We start from the raw sequence: 22,997 nt of genomic DNA on the forward strand, positions 1-22,997 counted from the left end.
TCATATATTACTGAAGAAAGCTCAAGGGCAAATATAGAGAATAGAGATACAAGACCCCCTACACCTTAAGCCAGATAAATCTGACTTAAAATAACAACCTAAACAATACACAAACATAACATGAACATCATTGAGCCACTATTTACATTTAAGCACAATCAAACAAATAAAATATGGCAGATCTAGCACCTATGCCGACAAATAGTCCAATAACATTTGAGCATCACAGAGGCAGATTGTGAACATAAAGAAAAAAACAAAATAACCAAAAAAAAAAGCCAAAACGGAACCGGCGTCAGGAAACACCGTTAGCGGTGATGGCGTGTGTAGAACACGCGCCACCATTGGGGACCTCCCTCTTCAGCAGACGATCGCCGGAAACACCAGAACCACCAAAACTCCACCAGCCACACCATGGAAGACAAGCCGTGACCCTCACGCGCTGGTCCAAAAAGTGACCTCCCTAGCCTGTGCTGGCCATGAGCCGAGCAGGAACAACCGACACGGCTGAGGCTGAGGGCTGCTGGACCGGAAGAAGCAGACGACCACCGTGGAGAGGTGCGTGTCTTGAAAGACTCAACCAAAGTGAATAGATCTGACTCCAAAGAATACACACGAAGGAAGCACAATTAGAAACTTCGTCGGAGACGCACCAGAAAGCTGCTCCCCAATACCAAACGTCTCGTGAAGTCTTCTGCCAGGGACAATAGCCACCACTGAATCCAACCCGGGGGAAACAAAACTCCACAGCCCTAATGGCTAGGAGACACCTAATCTCCACTAAATTTAACCATGGAAGAACAAAAAACCTCCCTAACTTAAGAACTACAGCCGGGATGAGGGAGGCGTGGAGCCCCCCCCCCCCCCCCCCCCCTCGGGAACAACTAGCTTCTCACAAACGCTCTCTCTCTCTTTAGAACTCTCGAGACCCTCTCTCTCTAGAACTCTCGAGCTCCTTTACTTGGTTTACCCTTTTATTTTATTGAAAAAGTTTTATGGTTATTTTTATCTCTTTTGTTGGCCTTGGAGAATATTGATAATTTTTAGTAGTTTGAAGGACTTTGTGAGCATGGTTTTCACCGGGAGGGGGTGGCCTCATGCCTCCCCCTTCCGGTGGTGTTTTCTCTCTGGCTCCTCGTGAGTTAGGGTGTTCTTTTGTTCCTCCTGAGTTGGTCTAGTGGGGTTTTTTTTCTTCTAACCTCTAAGGTTGTGGAGCTTTTGTTCCACCTGGTAAGATCCGATGGTGTCTGACTTTCCCCTAGCCTTTTTGGACTATAGTGGCTTGTTTTTTGTTTTCTTTGTTATTTCTTTCGTTTTGGCAGGAATTTTCATCTCAAGATGTCTTATTTGGCAGAGTGGCCAAGTGCCTGTGTCGTCGGCGGGGAGATTTTGGCCGGGTTTTTTTTTTTTTTTTTTCACTTTTTTTCACTTTTTTCTTTGATTTTGGAAGCCAGATCTACACTTCTCTGCCGATTTCTGACTACCACAAGCCCCCCAGCCTTGTTCCCTGGCGTCTTCCGCCCCTGCTGCCGCAAGCTCCGGTCGTGTCGGTCATCGGTGGTCGGCGCGTGGCGCTCACGCGCCTGGAAGCTCTCTACTCTGTGGTGAGTGTGAGGGCCACACTCCGCCTTTTTCTAGCCGTGCTTGGCGACATCAGGTTTTACGGCATCGGATCTCCGTCTGGGTGCCCTCGGTGACGGCGCGTGTCTTTCACGCGTCGCCGTTCGGCATCTCGGCTCCTCCCCCACTGCCGCCAGTTTGTTTTGGGTGTTTTTTGCCTCTGTATTTTTTGTGTTTTTCTTTTGTTTCTCCAGTCTCAGCCTGCTTGTGTTTGGTTCAAATTTTAAGTGACTATTTGTTGGCTAAGTGCTAAATCTGCCTCTTTCTTTAGAGAATGTGCATTATTGTCAGAGAGGTTCAAGTGTCCTTATAAAGTTTGTATTTCTGCATAGACAGCTGTTTTACTAAGTCAGATCCTTCTGACTTAGAGAGTTGGGGGGTCATTTCCCTTACTTTTAAGTTGTAAGTCTTTGGACTGTTTGCAGTATTAATAATAATAACAATTGCTATTTTGTTAAAAAAAGAAAAAGAAAAAAAGTGATAGTTTGATGTTAACATATATATATATATATATATTCGAGGATATATAGACCTAGAACGGATCTTTGAATTCAGTGGTCACTGGCCCAACAAAAGTATATACCGAAAAGCTCAGGATCACTTAAAAAAACAAAAAGTAAAGAAAAGAAAAGCTCAGGATTAATCTTTAAAAAAAAAAAAAAAAAAAACCCAAAAAAAAAAAGAGAGAAAGAATGGGTATCGCTAGTCGAGTGTTGCTCGTCTTCCCAAGACCCTCTCTTAACACTGCTCCTCTGCGATTCAAATCAGTCACAGCTCCGTACTCTTCGTCACCTACCGCCACTTCTAGGCTTTCTCGTATGGCCACGGAGGCCACGCCATCGTCTTCGTCCTCTTCTTCCGTCACCGCCGGTCACGGTATCAACTCTCCCGCGAATGGCGAGACAGTTTCCTCCCCCGCTTCCTCTGCCATCGATTTTCTCTTTCTCTGCCACAGCCTCAAGGTAATAACTCCCAAATATAATTTTTTATCGTGCTGTTTGGCAACTGAGAAAATGTGGGAAAAAAGGAGACAAAGTTACGCTCTATACGGGCGGAGCTGAGAAAACCTAAGCAAGGGGAGGGAAGAGAATGTGAAGTTTGAATCTTGTTCCGGATGAAGTTATCCCCCGTTTGTTTCTCAGATGCTCAGTTGAGTCGGTTACCAAACAGGAGATTGATTTTTTCTTCCATTTGTGGTTTTGAATGGTTTGATATTAACGTGTTTAAGAAATCTGAACTTTAGACAACAGAATGGTTTAATACTAACGTGTTTAAGAAATCTGAAATTTAGACAACAAAAAGAGCTGGATGGTTACGGAAGGAAATTAAGGATCCGGAATCTATAGCTGATCACATGTATCGAATGGGATTGATGGCTCTCATTGCTCCGGATATTCCTGGTGTCCAACGTGACAAGTTAGGGTTTCTGTTACTTTCACTTTTGCTCTTTTGCTGTATATTTCTCTCTCATTGAAATGCGATGACTGCTTTTTATTTGATTTTTTTTTTTTCCTATTTTTCTGAGAGTGCTTCAATCTTAAATTTCAGGTGTGTAAAAATGGCAATTGTTCATGATATTGCAGAAGGTGAGCTATTTTCCTTGTTCTGACATGACATAAAGTGAAAATAGTTTTGAGAGTTTTGTGTTTGAAGTTATTTGTTAATTCTTTTGTTTTTGTTTTTTTTTTTTGGCTAAAAAGTAAAAAGATTCCCCAAAAAGTGTTTTCAAACTGGGTTAGTTTTTCCTTTTCTTTTTTAACAAGATTCTTCCAACATGTGGCGATGGAATTAATTTCATGGGAAGTGGCGATGTTTTTAAATTTGAACTGAGTTTGAAAAAATAGTGATGGTGAATACAAGTTCAGTTTTTTATTTATTTATTATTATTTTTTTCTATTGTCTTTTGGCTTCTGGTTTACTTTAGTTTTCCAGTTTCGTTTCTTGTAATTTAGTTCCCTTCTACCTGAAAAAAAAAAGAAAAAAAAGAAACTTGGTATGATTTGAAAGTTAAAGTCATTTAATTGGTACTAACTTCTTTGGTTAATTGAAAGGATTTAAAAGAACTTGTAACATGTAACCAACACTTGGGAAAATAGCAAAGAAGATGCAGAGTTTGGCAGATTGTGAAAAATCCAGTTCAAGTAACTTAAGCATTTGAGAATCCAGATAAGGCTGTAATGGAGCCGAGCCGAGTCACACTCGATTTGACAAGACTAATAGGGTGTTCAGGCTTGAGCTTAAGTCGAGCTCACCATATGTTCAAACTTGAGCTTGTTAAAATTCAATTAGCTTGAATGTTAAGAGCATGTTTTGGATTGCGTTGGGAAATAGAGCATTTAAAGCCTAAAAGAGTTTTTTTAGAAAAGCTTCATTTTAAAGCTTTTTCCAAAAGTGCGTTTTGGCCATTTTTAGAGTAAAAAAGTCAAACAAGTACTTTTGGAGTTTTTTACCAAATAAACCAGTTTTTTTGTTTGGCACAATTTTTTAGGTACTAAAAATGCTTTTTAAACTCCCTAACGCAATCCCAAACCAGCTGTAGGTGAATTGTATAGGCTTGCTATGGGCGTGCTATAGGCTTCATACTGTCCTTCAGTACATTCTCTCTGTTAACAGTTATAAGTTGTGTTTACCTTGTAAAAATTGTGTGGATAGCCATTGTTGGGGACATTACCCCTGCAGATGGGATTTCAAAGGCGGAAAAGAGTCGACGAGAACGGGAAGCATTGGACCACATGTGTAAATTACTGGGTGGAGGATCAAGAGGTACTTTATTCACTAATCTCTCTTTGTGTGTCTATTGGTGTGCCCGTGTTGTTGTAAATGCTATAAAATTGAATTTGTAATAAATTTCGGTTTCTTAATCTAATTTGAAAACTGCAGCCCAGGAAATAGGTGAGTTGTGGTTGGAGTATGAGGAGAATTCTTCACCAGAAGCTAAAATTGTGAAGGACCTTGACAAGGTATATAGCATCCATAGTAATGTATTTTGTTTAATAATTAATTGTTGACACTACTTTTGATATGAGTTTTTGTTTCAAGTCCCCTTTATCTTCAAAGATATAATGTTTTCAATATCTGATGTTCTCAATTTAACTTGTGCGAGGAATTGGTTTCTTATACAGTACTGTGCTCAACAATGACTTGTTGCTTCTGTAATACAGCAATCAGGCACATTTTTTTTTTCTTGAACATTTTTTTTAAAAAAGAACTGTTGAAGGCTATTACTTGGAAGAATTTAATTAATTATATTTTGTTTTGGGAATAGGGTACTACTTATCAAAAGAAGTTTTGGAATAGGGTACTATAGTAAGATATAAACTTAATGGACCATATTTTTACTTCTTCTTCTTCTTCTTTTTTTTTCTTTTTTTTCTTTTTTCTTGAGAGGGGGCAATATATGCAAAAATTTAGTAAAAGAAGTAAAAATGCAGATGTAGAAAAGTAATCAGTAAAGTAGTTCATTGACTTACCAAAAACTGAAGGAGAGAGAAAAGAAAGTGGCAAATAAGCCAAATTATAAAGTAGTTCATTGACTTACCAAAAACAGAAGGGATAGAGAAAAGAAAATGGCAAATAAGCCAAATTTTAAAGTAGTTCATTGACTTACCAAAAACAGAAAAAGAGAGAGAGAAAAGAAAGTGGCAAATAAGCCGAATTCTAATAACCACACTGTAAATGTAGCATTTGAAGTGGTGTTGATAAAACTATGCACTGATAATTGATGAATCATGTTTGTACTTGAAAAGAAGTTTCTCACTGATTGGTTATTACATATACTACATAATTTGATTCTGTAAATTCAATGTTCCATCCAGGTGGAGATGATACTACAAGCCTTAGAATATGAAAATGGTAAGGCTTTCTTATGCTTATATTTTCTTTACCAATTTGTGCAATTGCATACTAATGTTATTTCTCTTGGAGTTGTTTGTGTAATATCTGAAGTCCCAACATTTTTGCGAGAAATAAAATGACACTTTTGCAATAAGGGATATATCCCTGATGATGTGCACAAGATGTATAAAGTTCTAACAGCAATTGCCATCATTTCCTCTTGTTTCTTCATTAGAAGGTGATGAGTAAGTTCAAGTTAGAGCATCTTAAGTATGGAACATTAACTATTTTGAATAATAGTTGAGGAGTTGGTCTGCGCATCATAAGTGTGCATTTATGAAATTTAAGAATAATCATGGTAAGATGATGATGACCAAATAATAATATGTGCTTTTATACTTAGATCCCATCAAATAATATATTGGCCTTTTTACTTATCAAAAAAATAATTTCCTATCTCTCACATGATAATACTTCATCTGTCGCAAAATGTATGGAAGTTTGCAAATGGTATTCATTTTAACGCAAGAAAGGCGGGTTTGAATATGGAAAAAAGGTGGGTCAAATTTAAGGGTAATAGAAGAAGCTAATAGATTTTCGTTTTTGGAAACCAATTTATATATTGGGACAGCCTAAAAAGGAAAGCATTTTATCTATTTTGGGATGGAGGGAGTATGTATGTACAAGTTTGAAATTTAACCAACATGGAACCAAAAGTTTGCCATATTATGTTATGGATTTATGATATAATAGAAAATAATCTAATAATTATGGGTATTGATGCTACTTTTGGCTTTATGCAGAGCAAGGGAAAGATTTGGAGGAGTTTTTCCAGTCAACCGCTGGTACACAGATATCTGACTTATCTGGCTTTATGCCCTCCTGTCTACTACATAATTTCCCTTTTCTCTGTTGTTAATTGCAGTGCTTGAAGTATTTAAAAATGCCTAGATGTGTAAAATTAGTTAATCATTAGTTGAATCCACCGAGATCATCATATTATGTGAACCAACAGTATGTGTATGTTATAAAAATGGAATACTACGCGGAGCAATATTAATATTAGAATATACAATATGGTAGGATATTTTTTTTTATGTTAATTCATATATGTTATGATTTGATACTTACCTTATAGGATAGTTACTTTTTAGAGGATTGATTGTAATTATTTCCACCTCTACGGTTGTAATATTTTCTATTTAATTGATATAAAACCTCTCTTACTTATCAAAAAAAAAAATATTTTCTATTTAATTGATGAAATTATAAAAAAGTATGCAGAAAATTAATCTCAAACCTTGTGTTTGTAAATGTTTAGGTTCCCTTTAACGAATCTAAAGGGTCTAGGTTTCTTCAAAATTTAACAAATTATCTCGTTACGTATTTGTGAAGTCATTCACGTAAGATATGCCTCAGACAATTTGTATTTGGTAGATAATTAGCATGCTAGGTGTCTTCTTTTGAATTTTACTGGACTCATTAACTATCTTCATTATATGAAATAGTAAGGCATGCATATTTGGGTACTCTGTTTTCATGGCAGTGGTTTCGAAACATTCCTTTATTTTTCTTTAAGAACTAAAGAATAAGAAGACACACACACACAAAAAAAAAAAAAAAAAAATCTTTAACCCATGCTTGTTAACTTTTATGTAGGGAAGTTTCAGACTGAATTGGGAAAAGCTTGGGCTTTAGAGATAACATCAAGAAGAAGAAAAGAAGGCTGATTTCGATCTTAAGTTCCAATCCTCCTCTGACTGCTCATCTCACACCACTCATTTTACCCAGGAGCTGGAGAACTACAAACAGAAGTGAGAGGAGGCCAGAGAGAGAGCTTGTTGCATGACAGGAGGAAATATGGACTGTGCAGTCAAAGTGAAGCATATGGAAGAGCAGCATAAGAAAAACAAGAAGAAATTGATCAACAACGGGCATTCTCATATTTCATATTGTAGCTCTAGTCTCAGAGATCAGACACTACTACTAGTTAAATTTATTTTCTTTTTTAGTGAAAAGGAGTTTAAGTGGATGGTAACCGAAATGACTTTTATGTAAACACTAATTGCATTTAATACAAAATTTATTTTGGAAAATTGACAGACTCGCTCAGTTTAAGCTTATTGTCAGGGCTAAATGTAATTTTGGTCCAAGTGGTTTGCACCTTGAGAGCTGTGACACTTGCATCCAAATGCCTACACCCTGATGTGGCATTACACTAGTGTATTTTTTTTTAACATTTTTCATTCCCCAAATTATTTCCCCCTCATCTCCTCTCCCGCGCTCCTCATCTTCCCTCTCCCTCCCACCTTTGGCTGAAAGCCACCCACCGGCGACCATCAAAACCCAATCTCGGGGTCTGGTATCACCCTTGCCATTGTTTCCACTCACCAAGGCTGTCCACACCTAGGGCCTCTTAGTTTTCAGACTCTCCAAATTCGCCAAACCAAGAGAGAAGACGGAGCCCGACCCAAATCCCATTTTGGAGCTGAACGAGAGGATTTGCAGTGATCGCCGGGACTATAGCGAGCGAGATGCTTCCACAACGGCCATGGACTCGGAGGAGGCCAAGAAGTACATTCGGTTGGTGAAGGAGAGAGGCGAACCAGATCGGGGATGTCAAAGGTCAAGGTTGGCCGGTGGAAATAGCACCGGCGAAACAAGTCGAGAGAGAGAGAGAGAGAGAGAGAGAGAGAGAGAGAGAGAGAGAGAGAGAGAGAGAGAGAGAGAGAGAGAGCGTTGGGGTTGTTTTCAAATAAAGAAAATGCGGGGAAAAAAAAAACTGATGTGGTAATGCCACGTCAGGGTGTAGTTAAATGGGTGTGGGGAGTTGGGTGTAAGCCTAGCATTTCTCTTGCACTTTTATCAAACAAACTATCATGGTTTTAAAAATTATCAAAAGTTGTACCCTACTTGTGCGGTTTTTCCACTTTCTGTTTTAGTCATTCCATTTATATTTGGTCCAAAAATTTAACGACCAGCCACATCAAGCCATTCAACTTCTGATACGTCTCCCATGACACATCATTCTTGCCATGTCAGCATTACTCAAAAATAACTAAAAAATGGCATAACATTTATATTCCCATAAAATCTACACATTCTGTATATCGTTACAAATTACGGACAATGTACAAATAGCTATTGCATTTCTTGACCTCATAATCCTCGTTGCTCTAACAGTTTCAATGTTGAATTTGCTCATCTTTTATTTTTGTCGGAGAGAAGAATGAAAATTGCCAAGGGGGCACGGCCTGGCCCATAAGAAACTTTGGGCCTCAATGTTAATTGAATAAGGACGGACCCTGTGATAGTCCATGTGAATATTCTATGAAAATACACGCTCAGGCCTGGCCCATCCTTGGAGATGCAAAGCAGCAACAGAGCGTTGGCTCTGTTCCAAATTTCCAATACAAGAATTTGATATAATCCACTTAGGAAACCGGAATTCTAAATAGGTAAGAGCAAAAAGGTCGCGTTCTTCTTTTTCTTTATATGGTCATGTAAAGGGTCATGCTTCAAAGGATCAGATTTGGGAGTATCAAATTCTATCACACAGATATTGAATTCAGAAACAGACCTATAAGACAGTTTTATCATAAAATTATTCATGTTGAGAGAATATATATCTATCGTTTGAAAATATGTGCAGAATCAAAGGCAATTTCAGAGGGACAAGCCCTCCATTCCCACATTATCAAACTCTTAGCAGAGCCTCAGACCACTGTCCTGAACAGTTTGGCCAACATGTACTGCAAATGTGGGTGCATTTCACTTGCTGAGCAGGTTTTTGACGAAATGCCTGATCGAGATATTGTGTCCTGGAACACCATGATAAGTGGCTATCTTTCAGCTGGGTATACTTGGAATGCCTTAAACTGGTTTAAAGTAATGTTAGGTTGTGGTGTTGTGCCTGACCAATTTAGTCTAAACAGTGTGATCAAAGCTTGTTTTATGAATGGTGAACTTAGTGGTGGAGTACAAGTTCATGGACTTATTGTCAAGCTTGGTCTATGCGACAATGCCTTTGTGAGTAATGGGCTTATTGAACTATATGATGAATTTAATTGCTTTGACGAGTCAGTGAATGTATTTGATGCACTGGTCTATAAGGATGTTGCAGTTATTAACACTATGATACGGGTGTATGTGAAAATGGGGAATGTGGAGGAAGCTTTTGAAAAGTTCCGCTTGCTATTCTCTGATACGAGGGGACCCATGCGAGCTACTTTTGTTAACTTGTTGTGTGCATTAAGTGGATATGAGAGTTTGAAAGAAGGATTACTAGTTCATGGTTTAATAATTAAGCTTGGGTTGGAAGGTCAGGGTGATGTGGAGAACTCACTTGTTCGGATGTATTGTAGTTGTGGTGCCCTGAATGAAGCTTTTGACTTGCTTCTTTATCTTGATAGCAAGAATGTCATGTCATGGACCACTTTGATATCCCAGTTCAACATTCATGGATGCTTTCAAGAAGCAATGCAGGTTTTTCAGTGGCTGCACCACGATAAAGTTGTAGCATTGGATGAATTCATGCTAGTATGCATTCTTAGTGCATCAGCTGCTTCTAAGTGCTTATGTTTGGGTACTCAGATACATTCCATCATCATTAGAACTGGAATTGTGCTACATAAAGGTATTGGGGCTGCTCTAATGGACATGTATTCAAATTGTTTCTGCTTAGAAGATATGTACAAGGTGCTTCAACAAGTTGGTCGTAAATGTGATTTATTAATTTGGACAACAGTTATCTCAGGTAATGTTCACATTGGGTTACCCATGGAAGCTTTAAAGTACTTTTCCCAAATGCTAAATGAAGGCGTGAGACCAGACACAGTTGCATGCGTCAGTCTTCTTACAGGATGCACTGGTCTACAGACTATTGAACATGGTGAAATGATACACGCTTATGTCACCAAGTCTGGAAATGGAACCAAAAGTTCTGTTCAGACTGCTTTGATTTCGCTCTATGCCAACTTTGGATGCTTCAATAGTGCTGAAAAGATTCTTGCTAGGAGGATAGAATATGATGTTGTTTCAGTAACTGCACTGATATCAGGTTATGCTAAATTTGGATATGGTATAGAAGCTTTCTTTTGGTTTAGAAACATGGTAAGGGAAGGCATTTCACCTAACAACTTCACTCTTGCAAGTGCACTTATGGCTTCTACCAAATCAACAGCTATCTCAACTGGAAGGTCACTACACAACCTAATTATAAAAGTAGGAATGGAAGATGATAACTTTGTTGCTAGCAGTCTGATTGACATGTACTCCAAGTGTGGGGCCATAGAAGATGCTGTTCATTATTTCAGCAGGACACACCATCAAGATATTGTGGTATGGAATAGCCTGCTTGCAGGCCATGCTCATCATGGGAATGGTGAAGAAGTTTTGAAGGCCTTTGATAAGATGCAAACTAGTGGAATAAAGCCTGACAGGATCACATTCCTTTCAGTCCTCTCCGGCTGCAGGCATGGAGCGCTTACAGACAAGGTGATGGAATATTTCTGTATGATGCGTGATGCTTATGGGATCAGTCCAATGGTGGAGCATTATGCTTGTGTTATAGATTCTCTTGGGCGTGCTGGATTATTTAAGAAGGCAGTCAAATTGATAGAGGCATTGAGTTTTAGTCCCTGCATGCTAATTTTAAGGTCATTACTCAGTTCTTGTATTCTTCATGGACGCAGTCAACTTGGCTTAGCTGTTGTAGCAAAGATGATAGTGCTTGGTGGAGATGAAGTTGCAACTTATGCATTGTTTTCGAAATTATGTGCTACTGATGAGAGATGGGGTGATACACTAAAAGCAAGGGAGTTAATGAAGAAGAAAGTAGGGCAACCGAAGAAGGTTGGCACCAGCTGGATTGAGAGCACAAGTGTTCCATCTTAATTCTATGGCCACATTCTTGAAATGAAAAATTATATCTTCATAAAGGAGGAATTGAAGCGTGATTTATTTCTGCGCCATCCAGCATGCTTTGAGATGCATTATTTGCATAATCTGAAATGGAGAAATGTGGTAGCCTGCCTATTGCCTGCTATTCAGCCTTATAAAGAACTTTTTCGATTAATCTTTTGGAGTATACATGAAAGGTTGACCATCCTATTCTGCTAAAATGGTGAGTACTTGATTGATTTATTTTTCACATTTAATTTCTGGCCCTTACATTCACTGTTTTGAAATTCAAGCGTATAATGACAAGGATCTACACTCAGGGGCGGAGCTACGTGGTAGCTTGGGGGGGAAGCCACCATGTTTTCCCCAATTTTTTTTTTTTTTTTAAATGTTATTATAATTTTTGGAAAATTAAAATTTTACCCCTTAAATTTGTTTATTTTTCATTTCCCCCCCCCCCCCCCCCCCCCACCAAAAAAAAAATTCTAAATGCTAGTTAGCTCCGCCCCTGTCTACACCTATAACACTTGTATAATACTGCAGATTTTTATTTAGTAAGCCCCTCCATTCCTTATGCAACTGTGTTTAGAGATTATCATTTGGCGGTGCCATGAATTGATTCTTGCATTTCTTGACTATATGTACTTGTGTGTGTGTAGTTTAGTAATGTTCCTATTCCTAATCGTGCCCAGAATTTTAATTTTATCTGAATCGTAATAATTTATTTGTAGACATGATTTACTATTAAGGGCTACATGTTTAGCTATAACTATTCCACAAAATTGGTGTTATTTTGTGTTCTATTCTTCTTTGACAGGAAACGATCTTTCTTCTGAGATTCCTCTGACCATGTTGTAAACAATGACATGATCACTAGAGTGCCAGGCTTACTGTATTATCCTTATTTTGACCCTGCCACTGGATGATCTTGAGGGCTGCCATGCACCTGGTAATTTTTCCTGCCCAATGTCCCAAAAATTGCTCAATGTGTGTCCATAATGGAAAATGATAAACTCACAACCCCGTCACAACTCCCTCACAACCCCCACTCACAATGGTGTGAGGCCCACATGTGTGAACCCCACACCATTGTGAGTGGGGTTGTGAGGGAGTTATGCAATAGGGTTGTGACCCAATTATGGGAAATGCTAAACCCACAACCCTTTTCCACAACTCCATCACAACTCCACTCACAATGGTGTGGGGCCCATGTGTGGGCTCCACACCATTGTGAGTGGAGTTGTGGAAAAGGGTTGTGGGTTTAGCATTTCCCATAATATATATGCCATCCATCACAATATAGAGGGGAGTTCTAGCGGGTTGTACTTTTGCACGACTCAAGGGTCAGTTGTCAAAGGGAGGACAGTATGCATTACCAGTGGCATGCATCCAATTGCATGTCTCTTAAAAGTCAGAATTGGTGACCCCATTTATACTTGCACGCGTCTGCCCACCCATTTACAACTGACGTTGAGTCGCCTAGTGGATGATCAATGCTAGCACTCCTTTCACCATAAGTTTTGGCAAAAAAAATATGTAGTAGAACCATTCCTTGACATGAAGTCATCCATTTTAACCTTTGTTAGGCTAGGACTTGTTTTGAATATTCTTTTCTTTTTTCTTTTTGTTTTGTACCTTTGGACCGTGGCCTTTGTGTCCAAATCGATTAGTTATGATAATTTTCTTGTTCGTTTTTTTCTTTCTAGTTAATTAGGTGTTTTCTTTTGTATACTTTCGGTGTACTTAGAAGCACCTTATACTTTTAATAAGATTTGATTATTAATTACTTATCAAAATAATTGATCTATATATCTTTCTTGGCTGGTGTACAGAAGTATTCAATGATAGCACCTTTGTGATGAACAAACGTTCACCGCCATTAATACAGTAAGACATGAGGATCTTCTCCACATCTCAATAATATGGTTGTAACATTTACTCTGTTTCTTCATCACGTGGACAGGTGGATGCTGCTGCTGCTGCTGCATGACAAAATATGTTCTAGTTTTAATTTCAGGCAAAAAAGCTGCTTATTCCTGACAACTTCTTTGTCTGCTCTATGCGAACAACTTGCAAGAGATCTATTACATATACTTTTATTACGTTATAATTCTCTGCATGTGTAGTTGAAGAGAATGGAAGAAAATAATTACTAGAAAAATGATTTAAATGGTCAATTAGAATTGGTTGAACTGTCATGTTCTGTACTATTTAGAATTTATATTTAATTAATCATCTTGGTGTAGTGGCATGAAATATATATTAATTGCTTTGGAGTTTGGTGAAGAATTCTTGAATTCAGGCTTGCGCTGTATATATATATATATATATATATATATTATTGAGATACGGGCTTTATGGGTATCAAAATTCAAAAACCTTGACTAATGACTAGTATGTGTATGGTCCCGTTAAGCCCTAACATAGACCTCTTTTTGTGCACAATTTAATGGGCAATACAATGCTCGTACAGGATGAGCTTGACTGGTGGAGAAATGAATATGGGAAACGAAACAAGTGGTAGTAATTTGGGATTATGTTTGTATATAATTATTATTTGTTCGAAGTATAGACAGATTCGAGCAGGTGATTGTGACAGATTACTTATGGAATTCATCTGATCAAATAAAAATTAGACTGTCTAACTACTTACTCGGTCATGTGAATCTTATAAGTGGTATTTTATAATCACTTGCCCGAATCGTCTATACTTCAGACAAATGATTATAGACGATTTTGATCTCATAATTTGCAACCTGGTTTGGAAAAAAAATACAAAAATAAAAAAATAAAAACACAGTTTGAGTAGGTACTGAGATCCACAAATTGGATCAATAATAGATGAGATTAATGGGTCAGTAATGACCCAAGTGCTATCAATTATTTATCTTGGCCGGTTGATCGATGCAGACGGGTATAAATGAGACTGCCTCCGTATTATTGGTTTGGCAATATGTCAAAATATGACAATAAAGTTTTGAAAGAAACTTCAATTTTTTTATTTTTTTATTTTTTATTTTTTTATTTATTTTTTTTAAAAAAAGAAAAATAAAAAAGTAAATGAAAATGATGCAAATCAAAGGTATCCTGGGCTGCGGGGCATCACATGATTTACTATTTATGGTAATTATAAAGGGAAATATGTTATGGTCTCAAGTAATGCTGTATATCATATTAAAATTGTATAAACATCTCACAAAGCTGATGTGGCAAGGTTTGGTAGTCCGTGGATTAGTTATTGTTAAAAAATAATAATAATAAATAAATAAAATTTCAATGACTACTATACCTTGCTACATCAATTTTGTAAAATATTTATGAGATATTTGTGTGTATGTTGTATTACTCTATGATCTCTTTGCATTTGTGCTTTTGAGATTGTGCTTTGAAGTCTTGATTTACAAATGTCCAAAGCATAAGTTTTAAATTGATCAAATTGAAAACTAAGATTTTAAAGTCAAAAAGCGAGAAAGTATAGAGAGATCATGGATCGAGATCTTTGAAATTTTTTGTTTGAATTTCAAGAAATTCGGGTTGAGAATGAGAGAGGGGTACAAGGTTTGGGTGCCCCAAGCGTGTGGGCTCCGTACCCTCTCTCATTCTTGGCCCCCTAAAATTTGAACATAAAATTTCAACAGATCCTGATTGAGGAGAGCATGACATATTTTCCTTATTATATATCATATTGTAAATTTATGTATAAGCTTAAAAAAAAAAAAAATTTATAAATATACCATATTTGAGATGCACCTAAAAAGTCGGTATTAATTTTTTTTTTTTATTTTTTTTTCAAAAAATAATCGTTTTTGTAGGAGATGAATTGTGAACCGCAAGATGCTATAACAACTAGATTGTGATAATATATCATCCTTAAATAAATGAAAGATTTTTTTCTTATTAATTATTTTTAGTTCTCTACTTTTTCGCTCGGCTCAACTGCCAAACCAACCAAAAAGCAGCGAATCTTTTATTAAAAAGCAGTCCAGATGATCAGATAATACTGCGTTCATCAGACCCTTTATTAATAATAATAATAATAATTATTATTATTATTATTTTGCGGCGACAACGTTGATGAAATGTCTGTTACCGCTACTTTGAATTTGATGAGTAATTTAGTAATATGGACAAAATGGAATGTCCGTGTTTTGTTTTTGTACAAATCATTGCTATAGTCCTTGAGGGTTTGAGGGGTTTGCTCGGTTGAATAATATTAGAAATCACTTCTTACTTTTTTTTTCTTTTTTTTTTTTTTTTTTCTTTTTTTTTTTTTTAAAAAAAATTTATCTTACTACTATCTTATCTTGCTGACATGATAGTGCCAAGATTTCGGTTGTGGTCGACTGCTTGAACGTCAAAGTCGACTGCATCGTTTAAAAGATGGTCAAATGCGTCTGCCGTTTGAAGAAAATGATTTACGCTTTTAAAAAGCGTAAATCATTTTTCGAAATTTACTAAGTATTTTTGGTCAAACAAAAATCATTTTCAGGTTAAATATTATTTTCATCCCTACCAAATACCGGAAAATGTCGAAATCATTTTTAAAAAATTATTTTACGCTGAAACAAACAGAGCATAAGACTATGGGTCTGTTTGGATTTGCGATTTCAAAAAGTGCGATTTAAAATAACGATTTTAAAATGTGCGATTTGAAAAAATTGATTTTTAAAAACGCAGTTAAGCGTTTGGCAAAATCGCAGTTTAGCCTTTAAAATCACAAATTAGCTTTTAAAATTCTGCATTTTAAAAAAAGCAGATCTATTTTTAAAAAGCAGATTTTCTGCGTTTTCAAATCGCAATTTTTAAAAACACAGTTCTCAAACGATTTATATTCTGCGATTTGGTTTAAAATCGCACTTATTATCTATGAAATCGCAATTTCAAATACACCCTATATAAAAAAGTATATTGATTATGTAATATGGAGATTCTCAATTCTATGACCTTCTACTTTCGTCTTGTAGGTGAACCCATAGTGATAGAGTAGTACACAAAAATAAAAGTGCTTTATTTTAACCTTTTTTTTTCAATACCGTATGAATTGCAGCAAAATGACATTAAACATTAAACAGTTGGAAGAATCTAAAAATATTATTTGTATCAACACCTGAATTTCATGTTTATTAAAGAAAAAAAAAAAAAATCAGCCTATTGTTCAAGTTACTCAGATGGTTGCAATTTGCAACAAAAATTTAGGCAAAAAATGTGTGATCAAGGTGGAGGAGTTGCTGGAGTGAGAGACAGATAACCTCGGTTGTACAAACCTTTGAACTTCCATCAAACTGACACGTACATTTGTCATTTCTATTTCTACGTGGAAAAGGACAACCTCGGCTGTCTGAATAAAAAAGATTATTAATAATATTAATAATATTAATAAAAAAAGAAAAGAAAAAAAAAGAGTTGTACACCTGTTGGTATTTGGTAATGGAAGGAAACAAGTAGGCGGTGATGGGGATTTCTGGAGCCCCCACAATCACACATACGGAATTTCTCAAATTGCATGGCAAACGGCAGCAAGAAACAGACAAAGATATTTGTATTGTTGCGATTGAATTTTTCATATATATATATATATATATATATATATATATATATATATATATATATATATATATATAAATCAATTGATGGTCAATATGCATGGAAACGTACTGTTGAAATCCTTATTTGAAAGGATAACATCCAATATGGGAGAGAAATTTTGATTTGAAAAAGGGGTACGACGACTGGTCGTCCTTTGTTTGTTTTCTTTTGGGTTGGCAAACACATGCATTGAATTTCTCTTATATATCATGAATAACAATCTTTTCCCCTAGGAATTTGGAAAATCATGTGATACGTCGTACCAAGATAAGAGGCAGAGCTGAAAGCTAAGATTTTAAACAATCTTTTCTAATACCCAAATAGATTTTAAACATAATTTACGTGATTTTTCGTTCTTTTTAATTAATAAATGTTTTTTTTTTTAACAGTTTAGTTGACATTATTTGAAAAATATGATTTACTGATGTAACGATCTGACAAATGCTCTAATTTCATTTCCCCCCACGAACTCCACCCGTCGTTTTAAGTTCACAGCAGTTATCTCCTCAACATTTGCAGTAAAAAAAAAAAATTATACAAACAATATATATATATATATATAGAGAGAGAGAGAGAGAGAGAGAGAGTTGAAAGTCTTCTACGGTTCAAACTTGAAACTTGAGAGACAAAAAAATATTAAATGGGGTCTAAAAATCAGTTGGCCTTGATGTTCATCGGTCACTGTTAATTTTATCTTTTTTGTGTAAGCCACAGTCGCAGTTTGTTCGGTAATTACTATTATTTATTCTTTTGCATTTAAAACTAGCAGCAGCTTCTTTGTTGCATATCTCTCCCTCTCGCCTACTCTCTCTCTCTCTCTCTGTCCCTCTCTCAACAACTCTCTCGTCTTGGGCGCAAGAGAGGGAGCATACAATTTATAAAGACACTTCATTTTCCAGAAAATTCTATATATATATATATATATATTGATATTTTCCGTTGAACTGAAAAGAGTTCTGGGTTTTGTCTGAAGCAAGTTTTGAAGTAATGGGTAATCGTTTTATTTGCATGACAAAGAAGGAGGTTAAAGAAAATGGATCCAAGAGCAAGAGAGTGGGACGATCTCAGAGGAAACTGCTGGCTGAGGAGGATTTCTTGCACAGGCAGGCTTTGTCTATGGCTCTTCATCAGCACCAGTTGTCTCAGAGGTTCGACGGATCCATGTCGCGGCGAATCGGGTCCACGAGCTCTAGGAGACGCAATCCCTCTGATGACCCATTATCTAATGGAAAGCAGGTAGGATTCAATTCGACTGAAGCCCAAAACACTCGCTTTTGTTCTCTCTCTCTCTCTCTCTGTGTGTTTTTTGTTTTTGTTTTTTTTGTGCGTGTATTTCTATGTTCAATCATTGTGTTAATCACGATTTTTAGATGCTTGGATCTGTAAAGAAAAGTGGGTTTTCATGATTAAGATCTGTAAGCTACGGGTTAAAGTGAAAAAGTGCTTAATTATGCCTTGAGACAGTAGCAGTCAATGGTCAAGAAGGAAAAAAAATACGTAGATGTTGGAAAAGGTAAAAGAAAAGAAGGACTTGATCTATTATTCCTTTGAAAACTCAAAAAGTGGATCTGGAAAAGCATGAGTTGCAATTTTTTAATACCAAGCCAGTTTTCTTAGCTTTAATATACTTATTCTTACCCAGAAGAGAAGCGTTTTTCGCCTTTTCTTATGTTCCATACATGCGTTATTAAGAATTGAGTTGTAGTATTTTAATTGGATTGTGGCCTGGCAATTAGGATGCGGATAGTGGTCCGTGAAACTTGGTAAAGTGCTCGGAAATCCAGTTTTATGCAATTTAAAAGTTGTTAATGTCATAAGGAATAAGAAGTGTGCTGAAGCCGTGGAGGGAAGTAAAAAAAATAATTGACATGTGAATCCTATATATGTATATTTGTTATTCCAACCACCAAATATGAAAAATTCTGCAACAGGAATATTAGAAAAGCTGTTGTTGTAGGGCAAAACAGGATTTTGATTTGTGTCTTGAGCTGATAAAACTTGATGTATTAAAGCCAACAACTTTCTTGTGGCAGGAGATGGTGGAATCACCATGCTTGCATCCATTTACTTTTATATGTGTCTGGTTTTGCTGATGATATCATAGAATAGTTTTCTTGAAAGGGTACTTCATTCATATAGGTGTATTTTCTTGTTGAATGTTGTTATCCTTAACCAGGTCTATGGCTTATGGATCATAACTTGGTTATTGTCACAATTATTATTATTATTGTCATTATTATTATTTAAATGCTGGACCTGTTAGGTTTACCCCATTTATGCATCATATTGCCCTCCAAAGCACTTTTAGTCTTGTTGATCATCATACAGGCTTGTCTATTATTTCTCCTCCATTTCCTTGTTCCGCTCCCCCACCCCCGCGCGGCGGGCTCTCTCTCTTGCCTCAACAGTTTGACATGGAAGTAATATCCTTTACAGGTACCAGAGTTTCTGGAAAACGTTAAAACAAAGAAATTTGTTCTAATACATGGAGAAGGCTTTGGAGCATGGTGTTGGTATAAAACTATTGCTCTGCTGGAGGAGTCAGGATTGCTTCCCACTGCCTTTGATCTCACGGGTTCTGGTATTCATCTTGCGGATACAAATAGTGTTGCTACACTTGCAGAGTATGCAAAGCCATTGATTGATTTTCTACAGGACCTTCCCGAGGATGAAAAGGTTAGAAGATACATATAATTATGCTGTGATTTTATCATCTTGAAGCACTTTTCTTGCTTGTATTTTGCCAAATTTCCTTACCTGTGTAGTCCTTTACAGGTCATTCTGGTTGGTCATAGTAGTGGAGGTGCATGCATTTCTTATGCATTGGAACATTTTCCACAGAAGATATCAAAAGCTATTTTCCTTTGTGCTACAATGGTATCTAATGGCCAGAGGCCTTTTGATGTGTTTGCTGAAGAGGTACGTAAACAGTGAAAGAATTGTTGATCCTGTAAGGAAACTATGATGACTCAAACTTTAGATCCCATATAATTTATATGAATTCTGTCATCTGAATTTGTCTGACAAATTTACCAAATTCGTTAAAGAATCAAAAGAATTTGTTTTTTATGCATATCGGACTGTGTTTTGGCCCGGGGGGCGGGGGGCAGGGGGGTATGTATATTTACAGTTTCATCTTTTTATGGTATTTTGAGATACAATGTTTTGATCCACTCAAAATTGATTTGGCTAAGAAATTGAAATCAAATCCCTGCCTCTCAGACCAGCTTCCCTTAAGATTTCCACAGTGCCACTTCGTCAACCCCAAGCAGCCAGGGGCACTGAGTGGTGCTAATGGGATTTGAGAGTGGTTCAGTCAGGGTCTCAGTTTATACCATAAACTGCAATGAATAAAACTATATCTAAAGGATCTCTCTCTCTCTCTCTCTCTTCCCCAGCAGAGGCAGTTTATGTTTCTGAATAGTTAATCTGACTCAGTTCTTTCAGGGGGTATTATTGTTCTAACATAAGATATTTGTACTACAGCTCGGTTCTGCAGAATGTTTTATGCAAGAATCCAAGTTTTTGATCTATGGGAATGGAAAGGATAAACCTCCTACAGGATTCATGTTTGAGAAAGAACAAATGAAAGGGTTGTATTTCAATCAGTCCACCACAAAGGTATGGTACAATTCAAACATCGCATTTTATTCAAACATATATATATGGTTAGGTTGAAGTTGCACTGGTGTACCTTTAAAGTTACATCAATCATTTACTTTATATTAGAAATATTTTATCAATTTTACCATTTAGATTACATGTTTTCTCCATGCTTATAATGTACGCCGAATTTCATTTTAATTGAACACCATTTACTATCCAATCCAGAAATTCAAGCATTTAGTATATCCTAAAAATACAGAAAATTAAAATTTGCAATAATTTATGGATAAGATGGCTTTTAATCTCTGATTATCTTGATATTTGATGACAATGATGTGTACAGGAAAAACATATAACCAACAGTGAGTTTGACAAAAATACTTAACCAAGAAAAAGATATTGGATGGTATAACATTAACAAAAAGTTGAACCAGATATAACTTGAATGTAAGTAAGCATATATATATATATATGTGTGTGTGTGTGTATTTCAATGTTTTCACCATAGAAAGCACCAGATTCGCACAATTTTGTGAGGACTTCATAAACTAGAATTTATTTATTAATTTTTTTTAGTAAGTGAGAGGAATTCTCTCACTGCTATTTATTGTACAAAAATCTACATATGCTTGTTTTAACTAATTTAAGACAGCTAAATAATGTAAAATGTAGAGCGAGGCTGAGCTAACAAATAATGGTGCATGTTCACATAGAACATACTTTTTAGAATGCCTCAAAACACCTAATTTTCCCCCCCTGGTTGGGACCTTAGTTTGTCTCACTACTTTTGATTTGCGTTTGCGGGTATGTAAATTTTTGCCTCTGCCCTACTCCTGATTTCTTGGAGGTGCAGATTGGAGAAAGAAAAGCCCCAAGATTGAGAGCAGGTGCACCCACCATAGGTGTATTTAGGACCAAGTGGAAAGGCATGTTATGTGTGTTTTTGTGCAAAGCAATGACATGTGCTTTACAAAATATTAGTGTCAAACATAGAACTTTCACTCTTGTGGTAATAATTTCCCAAATTATAAAGGCTCTCAGGGTAAGAATACTCTTATGAATTATGATGACCATTAAAAAAAAAAAAAAAAGAGTTAAATTACCATCCTCATTGTTTTGTTGCTGTGACTTCTGCTTTAACATTTCATAGTATATATACAAATGTATTTTATCAGAGATAAGTGAGAAATCTGTTTTGATCAATTTGTATACTAGTCCCTTCTTTTAGCATGTTCAACTTTTACTCGCATCTCCATTGGCTGAATTCAGTGGAGTTATAGAATGAAACTTTCTTGACTTCCTTCCTAGTTATTCTAATTAGACCTCTCAACATTCTTCTTTTATTGAGAACTTATTTATTTGTGATCTAAAGCACATTTGACTTTATTCTTCATCTGTTTTGTTGGTTGCTACCAAACATCACAAAACACTTGGAAGCAAATCTCAACTTTTGCAATCTACCAAATTATCTGGATGAATCTCCCTCAAGATGTTCCTCTTTGTGGATTAATTCTGAAACTTGGCCCCATTTTCTGTAACTTACAAAAGCTTACATAACCTAGTTTGGCAGTTGTTCTTTCTTAAGTTTTGCCCATTAGAGTATATGTTGTCAACGGCCTCCTTTAAATTGAGTCGATAGTTCATTAAAAGCCAGTTGCTTATGTCCAATAACCGTTTTCTTAAAGATCTTTAATCTTTCTCAAAAGCTGTCTTTGAGTCAATTGTTCTTTATTCTGCAATGTTGTCTAGGCATTTGCTTGGAACCCTCCATTAATCTTTGTTCTTTTAATTCTTTATGTTTCCTCACATGTTTATTAAGCAACGGATCGAATGTGATTGACTCCAGGATGTTGCTTTGGCCATGGTTTCCATGAGATCCACCCCGCTTGGTCCAATCATGGAGAAGCTATCATTAACCCCTGAAAATTATGGAGCTGCCCGGCGATTCTACATTCAGACGTTGGATGATCGTGCGCTTTCACCGGACGTCCAAGAGAAGCTAGTAAGAGAAAACCCACCAGAAAGAGTTTTCAAAATAAAAGGAAGTGACCACTGCCCCTTCTTCTCCAAGCCCCAGGCGCTGCACAAAATTTTGGTTGAAATCGCCCAAATTCCGTAGCTTGATTATTAGCAAATGTTCCTTTTTTTCCTCCCCCATCTTCCTCTTCTTACAAAATGCAAAAGGTAGTTGATTAATTACATGGGTTTACAATTGGAAAGTCTTTGTATGTAGTAGAACACGGCGGCCCCCTGTTCGCTGCTATTTCTACTTTACCATTTGAAACATGGATAGAGGAAAGAAATGTATTAACTTATATTCTCTTGCTAAAAGGAGTTTCATGTTAAATGCAGTTCAAAGAGTTACAATATTGCAAATAAATGTGGTTGGAATAGTTATAAGATAAATAAATGGTAAATAACCATCAAAATTACATTACAAAAAAAAGAAG

The 22,997-nt window shown here is 36.4% G+C and overlaps 3 protein-coding genes across 4 annotated transcripts; all 3 read left to right on the forward strand.

Annotated features, from left to right (window-relative positions):
* Positions 1-2,265: 2,265 nt before the first annotated feature.
* Positions 2,266-7,550, forward strand: LOC133861971 (uncharacterized). Of its 2 annotated transcripts, none has more exons than XM_062297803.1 (8): positions 2,266-2,582; positions 2,912-3,036; positions 3,169-3,206; positions 4,300-4,383; positions 4,501-4,580; positions 5,436-5,472; positions 6,258-6,299; positions 7,114-7,550. In XM_062297803.1, exons 1-8 carry the CDS (start codon positions 2,313-2,315, stop codon positions 7,182-7,184), a joined length of 747 nt encoding a protein of 248 aa, XP_062153787.1. In that variant the 5' UTR covers positions 2,266-2,312; the 3' UTR covers positions 7,185-7,550. The 2 variants fall into 2 exon arrangements, with proteins under 2 accessions (XP_062153787.1, XP_062153786.1); XM_062297802.1 differs by having other exon boundaries at positions 2,269-2,582; positions 4,273-4,383.
* Positions 7,551-8,802: 1,252 nt separating this feature from the next.
* Positions 8,803-13,520, forward strand: LOC133861476 (pentatricopeptide repeat-containing protein At4g13650-like). Its single transcript, XM_062297269.1, has 3 exons — positions 8,803-11,578; positions 12,173-12,304; positions 13,188-13,520. Exon 1 carries the CDS (start codon positions 8,968-8,970, stop codon positions 11,347-11,349), a length of 2,382 nt encoding a protein of 793 aa, XP_062153253.1. The 5' UTR covers positions 8,803-8,967; the 3' UTR covers positions 11,350-11,578; positions 12,173-12,304; positions 13,188-13,520.
* A 4,198-nt stretch (positions 13,521-17,718) lies between these two features.
* Positions 17,719-22,898, forward strand: LOC133861977 (putative methylesterase 14, chloroplastic). The gene is made up of 5 exons (XM_062297808.1): positions 17,719-18,177; positions 19,378-19,617; positions 19,717-19,860; positions 20,428-20,562; positions 22,394-22,898. Exons 1-5 carry the CDS (start codon positions 17,929-17,931, stop codon positions 22,664-22,666), a joined length of 1,041 nt encoding a protein of 346 aa, XP_062153792.1. The 5' UTR covers positions 17,719-17,928; the 3' UTR covers positions 22,667-22,898.
* Positions 22,899-22,997: the final 99 nt, after the last annotated feature.

This window comes from Alnus glutinosa, chromosome 2 (assembly GCF_958979055.1).
Source record: "Alnus glutinosa chromosome 2, dhAlnGlut1.1, whole genome shotgun sequence".
In the NCBI taxonomy this organism is placed as follows: domain Eukaryota; kingdom Viridiplantae; phylum Streptophyta; class Magnoliopsida; order Fagales; family Betulaceae; genus Alnus; species Alnus glutinosa.